The following is a 17,379-nucleotide window of genomic DNA, read 5'->3' as shown; positions in this document are numbered from 1 at the left end:
GGTTGGCCCATGAGGTCTCTTCCAACTCTTTGATTCTATGATTCTATTATATTGTACTATTATAATATATTATATATATTATATTATTTTATTTTATTTTACTGTATTATTATTATTATATATTATTATAGTATATTGTAGGGTAAGATAAAGGTAGTCCCCTGACATTAAGTCCAGTCATGTCTGACTCTGGGCTGTGGTGCTCATCTCCATTTCTAAGCCGAAGAGCCGGCGTTGTCCGTAGACACCTCCAAGGTCATGTGGCCGGCATGACTGCATGGAGCGCCGTTACCTTCCCGCAGGAGCGGTACCTATTGATCTACTCACATTTGCATGTTTATTGTACTATTATATTATTATTATTATTATTATTATTATATATTTTTATTATTATATTGTACTATATTAGTATACCACAATATATATAATACACTACCAGTATTAGCATTATGTTGCACAATATTAGCATTATAATGTACTATACCGCTATATTGCAATATTATCAGTAATATTACATATAATTAAGATCAGCCCCCACGCTGATGGTGTTTCGAAGAAGATTAAAAACTTGGATGTTTGAACGGGCATTCGGTTAAACAGTGCAATCAATGTGATGATTACAGGAATTGGAAAATCGGACGACGAATTGGATCATGATTCTAGTTATGAGATGCATTGTGTTATCTATGGTTGTGTTAATATTGTATATTATGCTTTTGTGGTTTTATATTGTATATCGTTGTTGATTTTTATTCTTGTTGTAAACCGTGTTGAGTCGCCTGTTAGGCTGAGAAACTGCGGTATACATGCAAAGTAAATAAATAAAGTAAATAAATAATTACATATATCACATAAAATACAATTATTATATTATTATATATTATATTATTATATATTATATTGTACTATTATTATATATTATTTTATTTTACTGTATTATTATTATATATTATATTATATTGTACTATTATATTATTATTATTATATATTTTTATTATTATATTGTACTATATTAGTATACCACATTATATATAATACACTACCAGAATTAGCATTATGTTGCACAATATTAGCATTATAATGTACTATACCACTATATTGCAATATGACATGCAATATATAATATACAGTTATTATATTAAGAGAATCTCCCTCCCCAAAGCCCCGCCCACAAATTAGAATAAGCCCCGCCCACTGCCTCACTTCCCTCGGATCTGGTTCCCCCTCGCTGAACTGTTCTCCCTGAAGCCCCGCCCCTTTCCCGAAGCCTCGCCCTGATTGGATCGTCGTCGCCCCGCCCCGTCTGGGACAAAGTGCGAGGCGCGCGCGGGGGGAGCTGAGGACGAGGGTTGGTGCTTTAGCTTCCGGGTCATGCGGCTGGGGTTTTTGCTTCCGGGGGGAGGCGTCCGCCATGGAGCCGCGGCTGTGAGGAGCCCCCGGCCCGGGGCCCCCGCCTGAGGCCTGAGGCCGGAGCCGGAGGACATGGACAAACTGACCATCATCTCAGGATGCCTCTTTCTGGCTGCAGACATCTTCGCCATCGCCAGCCTGGCCAACCCGGACTGGATCAACACCGGAGAATCCGCGGGTGGGTCGAGCGAGGCCGGGCAGCGGGCGGAGAGGGAAGGAGGAGGAAGCGGGCAGGCCTCACCGGGAGCCTCGGCTCTACCACCAGGCCTGGGCCAACTTGGGCCCTGCCTCCAGGTGGTTTGGACTCCAACTCCCACAATTCCTAACAGCCGGTAGGCTGTTAGGAATTGTGGGAGTTGGAGTCCAAACCACCTGGAGGCAGGGCCCAAGTTGGCCCAGGCCTAGCTCTAGGTCAGTGTCCGTAATGGTGTTTCTCTATATTGCCTTGGTCAAGATGGAAGGTGACCAAACTGGCTCTCAAGATTTCCTGCCATCACCTGCACAGCAGAACCATTCCCTTCAATACGGGTTCGAAACTGCATTAAAAATTCCAGTGTAGATGGAGCCCAGAGGGTATGGTTCCCCATGGCCTTTGGTTGTGGTTGTATTGTTTTGGGAAATGCCTTTTAGAGAAGAGCGTGGGAAGCCTGAGCTCCCACTAAGGCCAGGCTGTTGTTGTGTGCCTTCTTTATAATAATAATATTTATTTATTGCTTGATTTGATTAGACATATGACCATTTCAAAATAGAACACGAGTAAAAAACAATGCAAAAAGGTGAGGACAGCAGCTGACCTTCTGTTTATAGTCAGAATCTTATTTTAGGTTCTTGTGGGTTTTTTCGGGCTATAGGGCCATGTTCTAGAGGCATTTCTCCTGACGTTTCGCCTGCATCTATGGCAAGCATCCTCAGAGGTATTGAGGTCTGTTGGAATTAGGACAATGGGTTTATATATCTGTGGAATGGCTGGGGTGGGGCAAGGAGCTCTTCTCTGCTGGAGCTAGGTGTGAATGTTTCAACTGATCACCTTCATTAGCATTTGAAGGCCTGCCTCAGCCTGGGAAAATCTCTTGCTGGGAGGTGTTAAGATGTGCCTGGTTGTTTCCTCTCTGTTGTTTTGCTGTTGTAATTTTAGAGTTTTTTAATACAACAGCAAAACAACAGAGAGGAAACAACCAGGCACAGATTAACACCTCCCAGCAAGAGATTTTCCCAGGCTCAGGCAGGCCTTCAAATGCTAATGAAGGTGGTCAGTTGAAATATTCACACCTAGCTCCAGCAGGGAAGAGCTCCTTGCCCCACCCCAGCCATTCCACAGATATATAAACCCATTGTCCTAGTTCCAACAGACCTCACTACCTCTGAGGATGCTTGCCATAGATGCAGGCGAAACGTCAGGAGAAATGCCTCTAGAACATGGCTCTATAGCCCGAAAAAACCCACAAGAACCTAGTGATTCCAGCCATGAAAGCCTTCGACAATACACAGAATCTTATTTTCCTGGTTCTTCTTTCAGGAAATGTGCTCCTTTCTTAATAGCTTTCAGAATAAAAAGGCTTACTCTGATGATGCTGGATCTTTCCTGCCCTTGCAAGAGGGATGTCAGAATATCATTTCTGTTGGGGGACCTGCAGTTGGATAATATTGGATGTAAATATCTGTCTCACAGTTCAGTATATGCTGGACAGTCAATTAAGAAATGTTCAATGTCTTCCACTGTTTGTTATCCCCATACGCAGAATCTCTCACTTCTTGGGATGTTACAGTAGCGCTCGGTTTGCATCATAATACCGAGTTGTTCAAACCTAGCCCTAGTATACATTCTTCTTAAGGGTAGAGGAAGTGGAATAGTTAGGTAGTGCTCTAAATGAATATTCCTTTTGTGGGAAGCTGAAAACCTTGTGGCTGAAGACCTACCTATGCTCTCTAGGTCCAGCTGTGCATAGACATTCCGAATGCGCCGCTTGAGCACTTGCCCTGCCCCTGGACCCAGGACACTCAGAAATTATATATATCCTTGCCTATATATTGGACACCTACCTACCTCTGCCTTGGGTGTTGTACACCAGTGGTTCTCAACCTGGTGTCCCCATATGTTTTTGGCCTTCAACTCCCAGAAATCCTATCAGCTGGTAAACTGGCTGGGATTTCTGGGAGTTGTAGGCCAGAAACATCTGGGAACCCCAGGTTGAGAACCACTTGTACACCATCTTAGCTTTTAATGCCTTTTAAGTCTAATTGTAAAAGTCTTCTAAGAGTTAATAATAATAATAATAATTTATTTGTATTCTGCCCTCCCCGGAGGGACTTATGTTTTAAATGTTTATGATCTGTTATGTTTATTTAAGTTTAATTTTTGGTTATTTTTTCGGTTAGTTTTATAATTTTACACTGAGATTTTGTTATCCACTGTTTTGGTTTGTTATTTGTTGTTATTGGCATCGAATGTTTGCCACTTTTTCTGGAAACGGCCCTAGTCCCCTCAGGGAGATTATGGGAGTTGGAGTCCAAACAGCAGGAGGGAGGGCCCAAGTTGGCCCAGGACTAGCTCTAGGTCAGTGTCCATAATGGTGCTCCTCTATTCTGCCTTGGTCAAGATGGAAGGTGAACAAACTGGCTCCCATGATTTGGTTATAAATAAAGTATTTATTATTATTATTATTAATATTATTATTATTGCATGTCAGGAATGACTTGAGAAACCGCAAGTCTCTTCTGATGTGAGAGAATTGGCCATCTGCAAGGACGTTTCCTAGTGGACACTTGGATGTTTTACCATCCTGTGGGAGGCTCCTATATTATTATTATTATTCAAATTCTTTCTGACCCTAAAGGGTTTTCTTGGCAATATTTGTCCAAAGGCTGAGAAAGTGTGACTTGCCCAAGTGCACCCAGGAAGTAGGTGCCCCCGGTGGCGCAGTGGGTTACAACCTTGTGCTGGCAGGACTGCTAACCGAAAGATTGGCAGTTCAAATGTGGGGAGCGGGGTGAGCTCCCATCTGTCAGCTCCAGCTCCTCATGCGGGGACATGTGAGAAGCCTCCCAGAGAATGGTTAAACATCCAGGCGTCCTCTGGACAACATCCTTGCAGACTCCCAGTTCTCTAGAGGACACCCAGTTCTCTCACACTAGAAGCAACTTGCAATTTCTCAAGTCGCTCCCAGCAGGGTTTCCATGGCTGATTCAAATGCTGGTTTCCCAGAGTCACAACCCAATGCTCAAACCACAATATGCTGTCTAGGCTGAACTCGCATGAAATGGTCAGACTCTAGGGAACAAATGGTTCACCAAGGGTGCATCTACATAGCAGAATTAATTCATCTTGTTATGACTTGAACCGCCATGATTCAGTGTTATGGAAATGTGGGAGTTATGGTTTTACAAGGCCTTAAGAGTGTTGGTGTTTCACCAAACGACAAGTCCTGCGATTGCATAGCTGTGAGCTTTGATGGAAAGTGGTATCATAGTCTTCATAGTAGTCACGCTGTTCATTTTGGAAAATGGCATTCATAACCTTTTGGAAAACACCATTTGGAGATCATAATTTTTAGAAAAGCATGACCTTTCAGAGAAGACCCAAAACCTCTTTAGAGTAGAATTTTTTCTTGTGGTATACAACCAGATATAATTATGCAAAGCAATTATTTCAGTTGTTAGACTGAACAACCTATTATCTCTAATCTGCTAGCAAAACAAGATATTTGCCAGTGCGTAAAAACAGCAGAGCTTAAGAAGTGTTTTTCAGTGCCCAATACTTTCCCATAAAACAATTTGTTTTCTACCATGCATTCAAGGAACAAAAATGACAGAGGAAGGGCCAAACAGAATGCAGAAAGAAGCATGTAATGTTTTTCAGCACTGTTTAATATTTGGTTTTATTATGTATTATGTATTGTTGTAATGCTTGTGTGTATTTTATAAATGCTGTTAGCAGCCTTGGGCCCATGTGTGGGGAAAGGCAGGATAAAAATCGCCTACACAGATATATAAATGTATCCAACTCTTTTAGACACTTAGCCACCAAGGGCCCTTCCAGATAGGCCCTAAACCCCCGGATCTGATCCCAGGTTTTTGTTTATCCCAGGTTATTTGGCAGTGCAGATTCATATAATCCAGTTCAAAGCAAAAAATCTGGGATCAGATCTTGGGATATAGGGCCTGTCTGGAAGCGCCCTGAGGTAATTGTGTACTGAACTAGATGGAGCTTGGTGAAATTTAAATTTGGGAAACAAAGGAGGATGGTACATTGATTCCCAAACTCTGATCCACCAGGTATTTTGGACTTTAACTCTCAGAAGTCTTGGATGCTTTGGGTAATGATTGGGGATTCTGGGAGCTGAAGTCCAAAACACTTGGAAGACCAGAGTACAGGAAGCTCTGGGAAGTCAAGGGACATAGGTAGAAGTATAGCATGAGTCAATCCAGCTCTCACATTTCAGTCTAAGGCCTTCTTTTTTATGAAGACTCTTGGGATTGTAGTGAATTCTTGTTCACCATCTCATTAGGGTCCTTGAGCTTGTCTTCAAAACAATAGAGTGTTTTGCTACTTGCGGAGATTGGACAATCCACTCTGTAGCGGGAGGTGTGGGATGCACAAAGTTAAGTGTTTAAGGAGAATTTCCAGGCTAAGGAGGCGGTGGGTTGCTTGAGATCTGCTGTAGGGGACTGGCAGTTACTTTAATTTTCAGGAGACACCCAAAAGTAGCTAGATAACTACTGTAGGAAGAAGGATGTTCACTTTCCTCTATTTATTGTTCTCTGGATTTCTTTGACTACAATTTGCATTGTGGAGTTTGGACATGTTTTTAATTGATCAATCTATCGATAGTGCAGGCTGGGAAAAGCTGGACTAGAAGGACTTTTAGTCCAATCCAGTAGAATCTTCATATTGTAATTATTAGCAAGAGAAATGCCAGAGATGCTTCTTTCTTCTTTAAATCAGATGTTATAACCCGACTAGAGCCACAAGGAGAGGCGGGTAAGGAATACCTAACTATTCCCCCTCCTCCTCCTTCTATTATTATTATATTGGGTTGTTGTAGGTTTTTTCGGGCTGTATGGCCATGGTCTAGAGGCATTCTCTCCTGACGTTTCGCCTACATCTATGGCAAGCATCCTCAGAGGTATTGAGGTCTGTTGGAACTAGGAAAAGGGGTTTATATATCTGTGGAATGACCAGGGTGAGACAAAGGACTCTTGTCTGCTGGAGCTAGGTGTGAATGTTTCAACTGACCACCTTGATTAGCATACAATGGGCTGACTGTGCCTGGAGCAAGCTTTTGTTGAGAGGTAATTAGATGTCCCTGCCTGCTTCCTCTCTGTTGTTGTGCTGTTGCAATTTTAGAGTTTTTTAATACTGGTAGCCAGATTTTGTTCATTTTCATGGTTTTCTCCTTTCTGTTGAAATTGTCCACATGCTTGTGTATTTCAGTGGCTTCTCTGTGTAGTCTGACATGATGGTTGTGAGAGTGGTCCAGCATTTCTGTGTTCTCAAATAATATGCTGTGTCCAGGTTGGTTCATCAGGTGCTCTGCTATGGCTGACTTCTCTGGTTGAAGTAGTCTGCAGTGCCTTTCATGTTCCTTGATTCGTGTTTGGGCGCTGCGTTTGGTGGTCCCTATGTAGACTTGCCACCGCTGCATGGTACACAGTAGACTCCTGCAGAAGTGAGAATAATATTATTATATTATTTCCTCAGCCCAGGAAATTGTTTTAGAACCAGGAAAAGCCCTGCTCCTGGTTTTCACAGAGGTTTCTTGATTATTAGCCACCCATTTAGGAGAGGAGAAATATGTTATTTTTGTAATAGTTAAATGGCAAGGAATGAGAAAGGCTTGCCGATTTATTGCAGATCACCCCAGGACATGCCATCAGGTCTTAGGCTGCCCAGTGTCTGCTCCTACTCCAAGCTTTGGAAGGGAAGAAAAAGAAGTTGATCACAGATAGAGATGAAAACATATGACAAATAACTGAGAAGGCTAGTTTCCCCGAGAGAGTGAATCTGAATGATATACAAAGAGATTTAATTACAGTGGTTTCTGCTATATCTTTAGAGGATTTGAATGCAGTAACAAGCTTGTGTTTTCTGTAGATGTTTTCTAAATCAGGCTGTAAACTGTATTCTTCCACACTTAAGGGTTATCAGTGTTCCATTTGCATGCAGTGAGCTTACTGAAAAGATGCTGCACCATTATGAAATTGAGATACTTTAAAAATAATTTTCCATTGTTGTGTGTTAATGGGAACAATTCTGTAATAATATGTAGAAGAACTGAATATTCAGCAAGTCCTTGGTATTGGCTGGGGGCCCCTGTGAATACTCAAATCAGTAGATGCTCCAGACCCGTTATGTCCAATGCCATAGCAAAATAATGTTCCTTATCTAAAAATGGCAAAATTGAGCTCTTTTTGGAATTTTTGAATATTTTCAAGCCATGGAGAATGGAATCTGTGGATGCAGACAACATGGGTATAAAGCAGGCATGGGCAAACTTCAGCTGTCCAGGTTTTTTGAACTTCATCTCCTACAATTCCTAACAGCATCCATGAAGCCATACAGGAAATACTGAAATTGAAGTTCCAAATGAAGCCAGAACACTATATTTTAAGAATGACAAACATGAAACTCGATAAAAATCAAGATATTTTATTTAACTACTTGACCACAGCAGCTAGAATCATTTATGCAAGGAAATGGGAATCTAAAGATACCCCAACAAGAGGAGAGTGGAAGCTGAAAATATTGGATATAATGAATATGGACAAGTTAACATATTATCTAAAGACTCACCAAGGCAAACCATAGATAACAACAGACTGCAAAAATCATTGAATTCATAAAAAATTAATACAGACATACCAAGACGGAGTGGACAATATGATTTATACAAAAATAGACACTTTACCCTGTTAGAAAAATTGGAAGTCTTTTTTTTTTCTTTTTCTCTCAAAGATTCTATTTTTTTAACTTTTTTTCTTTTTCCCTTCACTGTTTTTTTTTTGGGGGGGGGGGCTTCCTTTTAGATTCCTATCATGCCTTAGATGCAAAGGGTGTATCTCTTTGAAATTTTTTAAAAAGAAAAATACTTTTATTCTGGGCAATTCAAGATGAAGAGTGTATCAGATGAACAGTGAAAGGGGCAGTTGATCTCTGCACTGATCATGTTCTCGAGAGGAAGGAGTCTTAATTACATCTGAATTTGTCAAAGATCAAGCTCTGAGTCTTGGCAGCTTCAGCTCAGGCAAATAGTACTTTATGAAACATAGTTTTGAATGAAGAGTTGGTGAGAAGTTGCAGACTGGGCTCACACCAAGTGAGGAAACAATCTTGGTTTGCCAGAAGAGGGTGGTCCAAGTTGTTGCTTTGGAGCTGGTGAATGTAAACAGAACTAAAAAGAATTGTTTGGATCCAGAAGCTGCTTGTGCCCATGATTTTCCAACTCCCTGTTACAGATCCCTGAAACCTCTGTCCCTGCATTCTTTCTTTGGCTTTGGATGTGATGGGAAGACATAGTGAGAAGGGGAAATGCAGGGATGGCTTTCAGGAGCCAATCCCAATTCATTGAGCCTTGGGCTGAAAATAAAAGTTAGAGCTTAGGTGGAGAATCTCTGATCTTCTGCTTTTCAAGATATCTTGGCGTGCAGCTTCCAGAAATCCTGGCCAGCGTGGATAGCGGTGAGGGATTAGTAACTCAAAACATTTGAAGTCCCTAATGTTCCCCAGTTTTGTACTGGAAGAAGCCAAGATTGGATGATTATCATAAACAATAGGACTAACTTGGCTTTATAGTGGCTAGAATGAAAGACGAAAGAGGAATATCTTTCTTTGGAAAAGAGAATTGGAACATTGTAAAGTAAAAGGTGTGGGTCGGTGGGTTAATCACAGAAATAAGCAACAGCTGTAGCCTTTTAATCTGTTGACATTTGGGTCATATTTGAAGCATATTTGCATATGACCCCAAAGAAAGAAGTGCTTATTATACTATTGCTTAGTTGTATCAAGACAGATTTGATGTATTTGTGCTGAGAAAGGCTGCTGAGGGAATTGATTTTTTTCCCCAGCATGATAAATGTGAATTTGATCACTATTTGCTTTGTAAATGTGACAATGAGTAGCAACCACTTGAAAGCCTATGCTGGAATGTCAGTATGGGTTTGGTTGGTGCTGGTGTTTTTGTATTTCCTGATGTAGTTATAAAGGCTAACCGTTTTGTGTGTAGGCGAACTCGTCTAAAATAAGCATTTAAATTGTAGTGCCAGAGGGTACATCAACTAGAATACATTTAATTAATGCCATGGGGTTCTCTATGTTGACATGTAGTGAATTTACCTGAAAGAACAGGTTGACCTGTAGTTCGGTAGGATACGTAATCCTCTCTTGGTTCTTTTTCTCATAGTTTAAAAGCTACCATAGTGAATATCTCCTGACAACAAGGCGTTCAAAATGTCTCTGTGATTCCCCAAAACTAAGTGAGATTTAAAAGAAATTAAGGGTTAACGTATATAAATCACAGTGTCACTCACATTAATTCCATAATACGAAAAGTTTTATTTTGTTACTCAAATTAAGTAACTTATTTTTATATGGTGTAGTGTGTTTTTTTTGCAATCAAATATTTTCTTTGATATTGGAGTTTCATGAGGGATTGACCTGTGAGGCTGTGAAGTACCTGTTCAAATACAACATTACTTTCTAATGGACAACATTGTTTGCTCAGTGTTACTTTGGAGCAAGCAGTAATTGCACATAGATATTTATTGTTTTCTGTTATGTGTCTTCAGGTCAACTTTGATTTATAGCAGGGTCATCATAGAATTTACTTGGTAAGATTTGTTCAAAATAGTTTTGTTGTTAGTCTTCTTGTGAGGCTGAGAAAGTGTGACTTGCCCAAGTTCATTTTCTATGGCTGTAGACTAGGCAGAAATCCAATCAATGAAGGCAGGATCCTTAACGAAGCATGGATTCGAACCCTGGTGAATTGTAGTGTAACTTTTAAACCAAGGCTGGTTCTCTAGTTCCATCAGAGGTTTGAATAAACTGGCAAAAAATCACAGCCGCTCTCCATACATCAAAAGTATTCTGAAAGGGAGAACACAAAGGAGGAATGTAAGCATTTATGTCTTAATTCTCCCCCCCCCCTTTTTTTTTGTCATGTCAGGAGCGACTTTGAGAAACTGCAAGTCGCTTCTGGTGTGAGAGAATTGGCCGTCTGCAAGGACGTTGCCCAGGGGACGCCTGGATGATTTGTTGTTTTTATCATCCTCGTGGGAGGCTTCTCTCATGTCCCCGCATGAGGAGCTGGAGCCGATAGAGGGAGCTCATTCGCCTCTCCCTGGATTCGAACCTGCGACCTGTTGGTCTTCAGTCCTGCCGGCACAGGGGTTTAACCCACTGCGCCACCGGGGACTCCATTCTTCTCCTTTGATGCTGATACTGCAATGTTTGTAGTCTTGCAGTAATTGGTGACCCAACACCATAAAGGATTGTAGTTCACTCACTGTAGGAGCAGGATTGCCCCTTTTACATCTAGTAAGCTTGCTGCTTATAGTGTGTGTTGGTATAACATGTATTTCACACTTGCTGGTAGAGGAACCTGTCATTTTTCCTAAATTTAAAACCATATTGTGCTATACAACTATGGAATTTTTTTCCTCTTACAAGTTTTCTCTTTTAGTCACTTGTCAGTAGTCAGTACTTGATGTTTTTGCTCAAGATTTCCCCATGGTGACAGCAGTTGTTTTCCATTCCTCGGCGCTTTGCTAGTTGTTATTGGTATATTCAGAACTTGCACCATTGCTCAACATCAGTGCCCTGGATCATCTGGTGTTGTTGTTATTGTTGTTGTTTTTCTTGGGAAAATGATTGGTTGGCTTAATTTTTGTGAATCTCTTGAGCTTCTGTTTGTGTGGCAACATAACTGTACTTGGTTTTTGTTGCACAACTTCTCTATGAACAGATGCAGAACACTATGAGCAGATGCAGAACACTATTAAATGAAATAGACTTGCTAGCAGCATCATGATGCAAATTAATAACAGGCAGAATTGTCTATTTTGGGTGAAGAAGAGGACATTCCTTTCTTAGGAATACCCAAAAATAAGCGATGTATGACCAGCAATTAATATTTGTATTTACAACCCACTTACCTTTGAGACTGGTACCTCCTGGCATCTGATAAAATCTGTTCTCTCTAGGGATTTTCTACATCCTCCCAGCAATTCAGTGGTGTGCTACCATCAAAGATTACCATAACATTACTTTGGAAGACCTATAAAATTCCTAGAGAGGATACCAGTGTGATTTTTTTCTGGTGAAAGGTTGAGTTCACTATTACTACCCACGGTTCCTGTTTCCAGAGTAAGTTCGGGAACGTATCCCTACAGATGCAGGGGTCAAACTAGAGTAAGTGTTGACCAATTCTCATCCCAAACAATTTTCAAGTTACTCCATATATGAACCCACATGATCCCTTCGATCATCCGGAGAGGCCCTGCTCTCGATCCCACCAGCATCGCAGGCGCAATTGGTGAGGACGAGAGAGAGGGCCTTTTCAGTGGTGGCCCCTCGACTCTGGAATGCACTCCCTAAAGACATCAGACAGGCCCCAACTTAGGCAGTCTTCAGGAGGAGCTTGAAGACGTGGCTGTTCCAGTGTGCCTTCCCGGAACAATGATATCATAGCACTTTGTCCTCCAAAGCACTTTACATTTCTTTAGGTCTGCTAGTACGACCTTACAAACACCTTATCTCCTTTCGTCCATGTCCCAACATTATTTCCAATTTTAACTTTACATTTGGCCTTCCCACTGTTTTTAATTGTGTGTTGTCTTAGTGATAATGTTGTATATTTTATTGCCTATGTTTTATTTTTTATTTTTTATTGCGTTGTATTGTTGTTTATTGTCTGTATTGTTGTATTTGGGCTCAGCCTCATGTAAGCCACACCGGGTCCCTTGGGAAGATGGTAGCGGGGTACAAATAAAGTGTAATAATAATAATAATAATAATTCCCCATAACAAAATCAGCAACGGGTAAGAGAGGTATAGCAGAGTTAGAGAATGTTGCCATCATATTGGTGGGCGCATTGAAATATAAGAAACTTCTGCTGGTTAGAGAATTTGTGTATCAGGTTAGATGAGCTGTCTACTTGAGTACTCTTTCCGGTATTTCAATGAGAAGTGTGGGCCTGCTTTTGTCTGATTAGAGAATCATGTTAATTGGGATTGTTGTTGTTGTGTGCCTTCAAGTCCAGACTTAGGTTGAGCCTAAGTCTAAAGTTTAGCACAGGGGCCAGGTAAAGGACCTTGGAGGGCCACATCCGTCCTATGGGCCATAGTTTGGAGACCTCTGCTTTAAGTGTTTGTGCCTTGAGTCTTTCTTAGTATTGTTGCGTGACCTCTTTTTAATTTCATGAGGAACATAACTCTTCAATTTTACCCACATGAGCTCTTCATTTGCAAAACTGATCATGTATTGACCACAAGTTGAGCCTCACTCATCAGCTCAGAAGTTGACTGCTAATCACTATGCCACTGACCAAAATACACAATTTAGAATCTGACTAGAGTTCCCAGACTATGACTGATATTGGTCTTTATACTCTAGAAAAGTTATTACTTTGGAATGTAGGTGTCATGTTGAAAGATGCCTTCCTGGAACTCTAGTTTAAAAGGCATCTTTAAAAAAATTCTTGGGACAACTGTTGCTTGCAAAATACAGTGTTTCTTACAAAGAATGGTCTTCTTCAGCTTCAAACTGGTGATAAAATCTCTAGCAGAATTTGAATGAGATTATATATATAATTACACAATAATTATGTGTAGGGATGTGTGAGTGTTTGTACCTTGTGGAAATCTAGTGACTTTGAATTAACATAAGCGCTTTTTATTTCTCTGTGGGGTTCAGAAGAGATATCTTATTTTAATTTCTTTACACTTCACATCTTTAAATTAAGCTGTAATTTAATTGTGGGTAATTTGGAAATACTTGAGAATTCTCATCACACTCCTAGTAAGAACCGAGACACCGTTTCACACACCAGAAGGAAGGCTTATGTATCTGTGAAATTGAAATGGATGCCTGTGCCTTCAGCCACTCCTGGCTGCACCGTACAGCTGTCTTCTGAGCATCTGTTCATTGGCAATCCACAGTATAGAGAGTAGCTGCATTATTGCCACTACAAGATTATCATAGATGTTGGAAATTTTACTGCTAAATCCCAATGAAGCAAACTCGCAAAATTAGAGGATGCATCACTTAGAGTAGAACATCTTGTTATGGCCATTGATGTGGCAGCCTTGCTATAGTCTTGACTTGTGAGCTGCTATGTCTAAATTGTAAATTCAGCTGTGTGTCTCTTAAATATAATACAGTGCACACAAGTGGCCTTGTTCTTCTTCAGATTGAAATAACCCCATACGCTCCTATATGGAAACAGAAATCAGTTATGAATTGTAATGATAGATTTTACCTGGCGATCTGGTTGATTTATTCTTTCTCCTACGCCTTTCATGTTTTTCAGCTTTCTGAAAGCATTTCCCATATGAACATCTATTTGTTTATCACAATATGGTGTGAAGGTAGTATGCCATGAATATTTAAAAAGAGTACATTAGTCATAGCATTTTCTTTCCATGCTCTTTGTAGGTATTTGTAAAGGAGCAGTTGATTTCTTGTTTATGGTACAGCTTACGCAGCTCTTATTGGGAATTGTGAAATACTCTAAAATCCAAGTCCTAAGATAGTGACACATTTGCTTTCCTGATGCTTTAACCGCTGAGCTGCTGAACCTGCTCACCGAAAGGTTGGCAGTTCAAATCTGGGGAGCAGGGTGAGCTCCCGCTGTTAGCTCTGGCTTCTGCCAACCTAGCAGTTCGAAAACATGCAAATGTGAGTAGAACAATAGTTACTGCTTTGGTGGGAAGGTAACGGCATGCTATGCAGTCATCTGGCCACATGACCTAGGAGCCGTCTACGGACAACGCCGGCTCTTCAGCTTAGAAATGGAGATGAGCACCAATCCCCAGAGTCGGACTTACTCAAGAATTGGCAATATAACATGTATAAAAGACCCTTTGTGTCCAGTTTACTACTTTAGAGCAATAGCTCTAGTATTGTTTCTTCCTTTGCTCATCATAGTTAACATTGCGCCAGACGTTCATACAATGTTTTTCATTTCTCAAGGCATGTTTTTTTTTCTTATATACACAACTCAATGCGATTAATTGAAACGATCTATTTATATGATGCTGTATGCTCTTATTTCAAGTGTTGGGCATCTGGTTGTTCAGGCTTATCCAACTCTTAGTCTGGGAGGTGAGCTGGTAAGCAGGTGAGCCGTAGCCCATTGTGTTCTCCGTTGCCTTTCCCCCCCTCCCCAAAGTTTCCTTCTCTCATCTAGTGACCTACTTATAAAGCACTTGCAGTCTGCTAGATGGTTTTTACCTCACCCTTGAGGAATTGTGGTTCTAATGAAATCTGTCTTGAGCATTTATGTGGTAATGTAGAATAAATGGGCATAATAAAGAGAAGACATTATATCGATGATATTAGTTCCATTGTCCCCGAGCTGAGATCAGAATGGCTGAATGAGAGGTTTAATATAAATGTTGCTTGCTAATCAGGTTAGGGTCAATATTTGGCATAAAAACTTAATTTTACCCTGTCATTCTAAAAATAATATGCCTCTGAAACAAAGGAGCCTTCATCAGGCCCCCAAAGACATTTCATAATGCACTTCTGAGCTACATTAACGGAGAGTGGTAATGAAAGCACTCTGAACTCTGATGTGCTGATGATCTGTGAAATTTATAATGAAATTGAACTTGATGTGCTTTATATAGTACATACAGACATACGCAGTGGCGTTCCCTTTGTAGCAACTGTCCTAATCTAAGCTGATGAAAACTGAAGTTCTTTAGATGTGGTTATTACGATATCCAAAGTAGTTTGCACTTTGTTTTAGATGCCACTTCACAAGTCTGTGTAAATGGAAAGCCTTGATATATGAGGAACGCTAAGGGCCTTGATTTGAGATGAAAGTGCATGCAATAAACTCACACTTCTGTGGCAGGAATAGTAGCAATACAGATATTCCTCAGTTAACAAAGCTCCTGGCAAAGAAACTCATTTTTCCAGTATTTTTATGTCTTCCTAGTTCTTTTTCTTTTTCAACTTTTAGAAGTCTTCTCCACATTGTTCTTATAGGAATGGTTGAAGGTAACTAGAAAAACACTCACTTTTAGGTTGCAGCAGCATGGCTGTGACAATCAATGCAACATGGAAAACTCATAGCAACCCAATGCATTAAAACTTGAACTTGGAAAGAATGAGATTTTGGTCTAGCTGATCCTGCTTTTTGCTGTGTGTTTCTTCCTACAATAGGCGAGAAATACAGCAGCTACTTCCAGAAGTTCTTGTTCATCACACATGAACAGCAAAACAGAATAGGAGAGAACAGATAAACTAGCCTTACAAGCTATACCCAGCATATAGAATGAATCATTATTTAAGCTTGGCCACAAAAAGGAAAGTCATAAGGACAATGGAGGCTGGAGAAATGAAAAAAAATATAGCTCAACTAATTGATAGATAGATAAATGCATTTTTTTAAAAAAAAAGGTTTTTGTGTAGTCTCTAAAAGGTTCAAAATATTTTGGATTTTTGTTTTTAATAAAACATTTATTGAACCATGTTGAACTCCTCTTTTTCATGGCATAGGAAGCTGTCTCCATTTTCTATATTTCTACCTCTGATACCAGTTGTGCTTAAGGTACACATCAACTTTGTTTACTGAGGTATACCTGTACCTATCTTCTGAGGGTAGTTTAGTATGATTTTTTTTGGCAGAGATAGCAGATAATTTGCTTTTTTTCTCTCTGTTTGGAATACATGATAATATATGTGTTCTAAAGTTAAATTTGGAATTGCCTATGTAGCTTTGCATTTGCTTAAGCAGAATGCATTCAAGGTCTGTTGTAAAAAAAAACGGACCTCCAGAAGTAGATGTTTGGTAAATAATGGGTAATTTTGATATAATTATAATTAATAAATCCTACCTTTTTCCTTGTTCTGCCCCATAGGTAAAGCTATGGATTTCATCCCTTGTAACAGAACTAACAAATCATAACAAATTCTAGCCTTTGATGTAGGTTAGCTGTCATGAATTTAGAACTTTGTGAGATTTCAATGTTTAACAGCGATTCTGTTCTTTTGTGTGATTCCTATTTGCTCCGAGTCTAACCTTGTTTTTCTCATGAGATGTTCTGATGGACTTGCCCAAGGTCAGCCCCATGCCCAAGTGGTGATTTTAACTCTTTCTCCAGAGTCACAGTCCATCACTCAAACTACTACACTCTCCCATGGCTACTTGTTGTTGCGGGATTTGTAAGAGAACCTCTTCGGCCACGTTGGAGCTGCAATTCTGGAGGTTGTGGTAGTGCTCGTTTCAGTGTAGTGCAATTGATTTTTTTCCTTTAGAAATTTGGTTCCATCTGATGAGCATAGAGGGTGTATGCCATGATTTCTTGATCCGTAGATTACTTTTGTGGCTGTTAAAAATCCCTGAGCATCATGGGTATCTGCACAGTGTTGGATTTCTTGAGACTTTTTTGTCCACCAGATGTTCTTGAGTTCTCTGGTCCTTCTTTGGACCTCAGCTTTTGTGTGGTGGGGAACACAGAGTAACATGATGAAAGCCATGGCGGGGTTCCAGTTTAGACTGGTTTTTATTTGTGTGGTCACAAGTAAGTGCAAAATAAAACTTGCAAAATTTGGAAAGTTTTTTGGGGGGGAGGGTTATCCAAATTCATGTTTTTCAAGATAGCAAGAGATAAACCTGCAAAAATTGTTTTATTGCTGCCAGAATGACTCAAAACAAGTACTTTACTTACTTACTTACTTACTTACTTACTTACTTAGGCGATCCCTCGTAGTCCGAGGATGCTGGACCTCCAAGTATAGGGTCCTG

General features: G+C 40.2%; 1 protein-coding gene across 1 annotated transcript in view; it reads left to right on the top strand.

The window, feature by feature from the left end:
* Positions 1 to 1,361: 1,361 nt before the first annotated feature.
* Positions 1,362 to 17,379, top strand: part of LOC137095212 (uncharacterized protein C16orf52 homolog B) — a 53,457-nt gene continuing 37,439 nt past the window's right edge. Inside the window, exon 1 of the mRNA XM_067461612.1 lies at positions 1,362 to 1,588. Coding sequence (XP_067317713.1) covers positions 1,483 to 1,588 — 106 coding nt within the window. The 5' untranslated portion in view covers positions 1,362 to 1,482. The remainder of the gene's footprint in view (positions 1,589 to 17,379) is intronic.

Source organism: Anolis sagrei, chromosome Y, assembly GCF_037176765.1.
Source record: "Anolis sagrei isolate rAnoSag1 chromosome Y, rAnoSag1.mat, whole genome shotgun sequence".
Taxonomy (NCBI): Eukaryota; Metazoa; Chordata; class Lepidosauria; order Squamata; family Dactyloidae; genus Anolis; species Anolis sagrei.
This window is presented reverse-complemented; position numbering and strand designations above follow the sequence as displayed.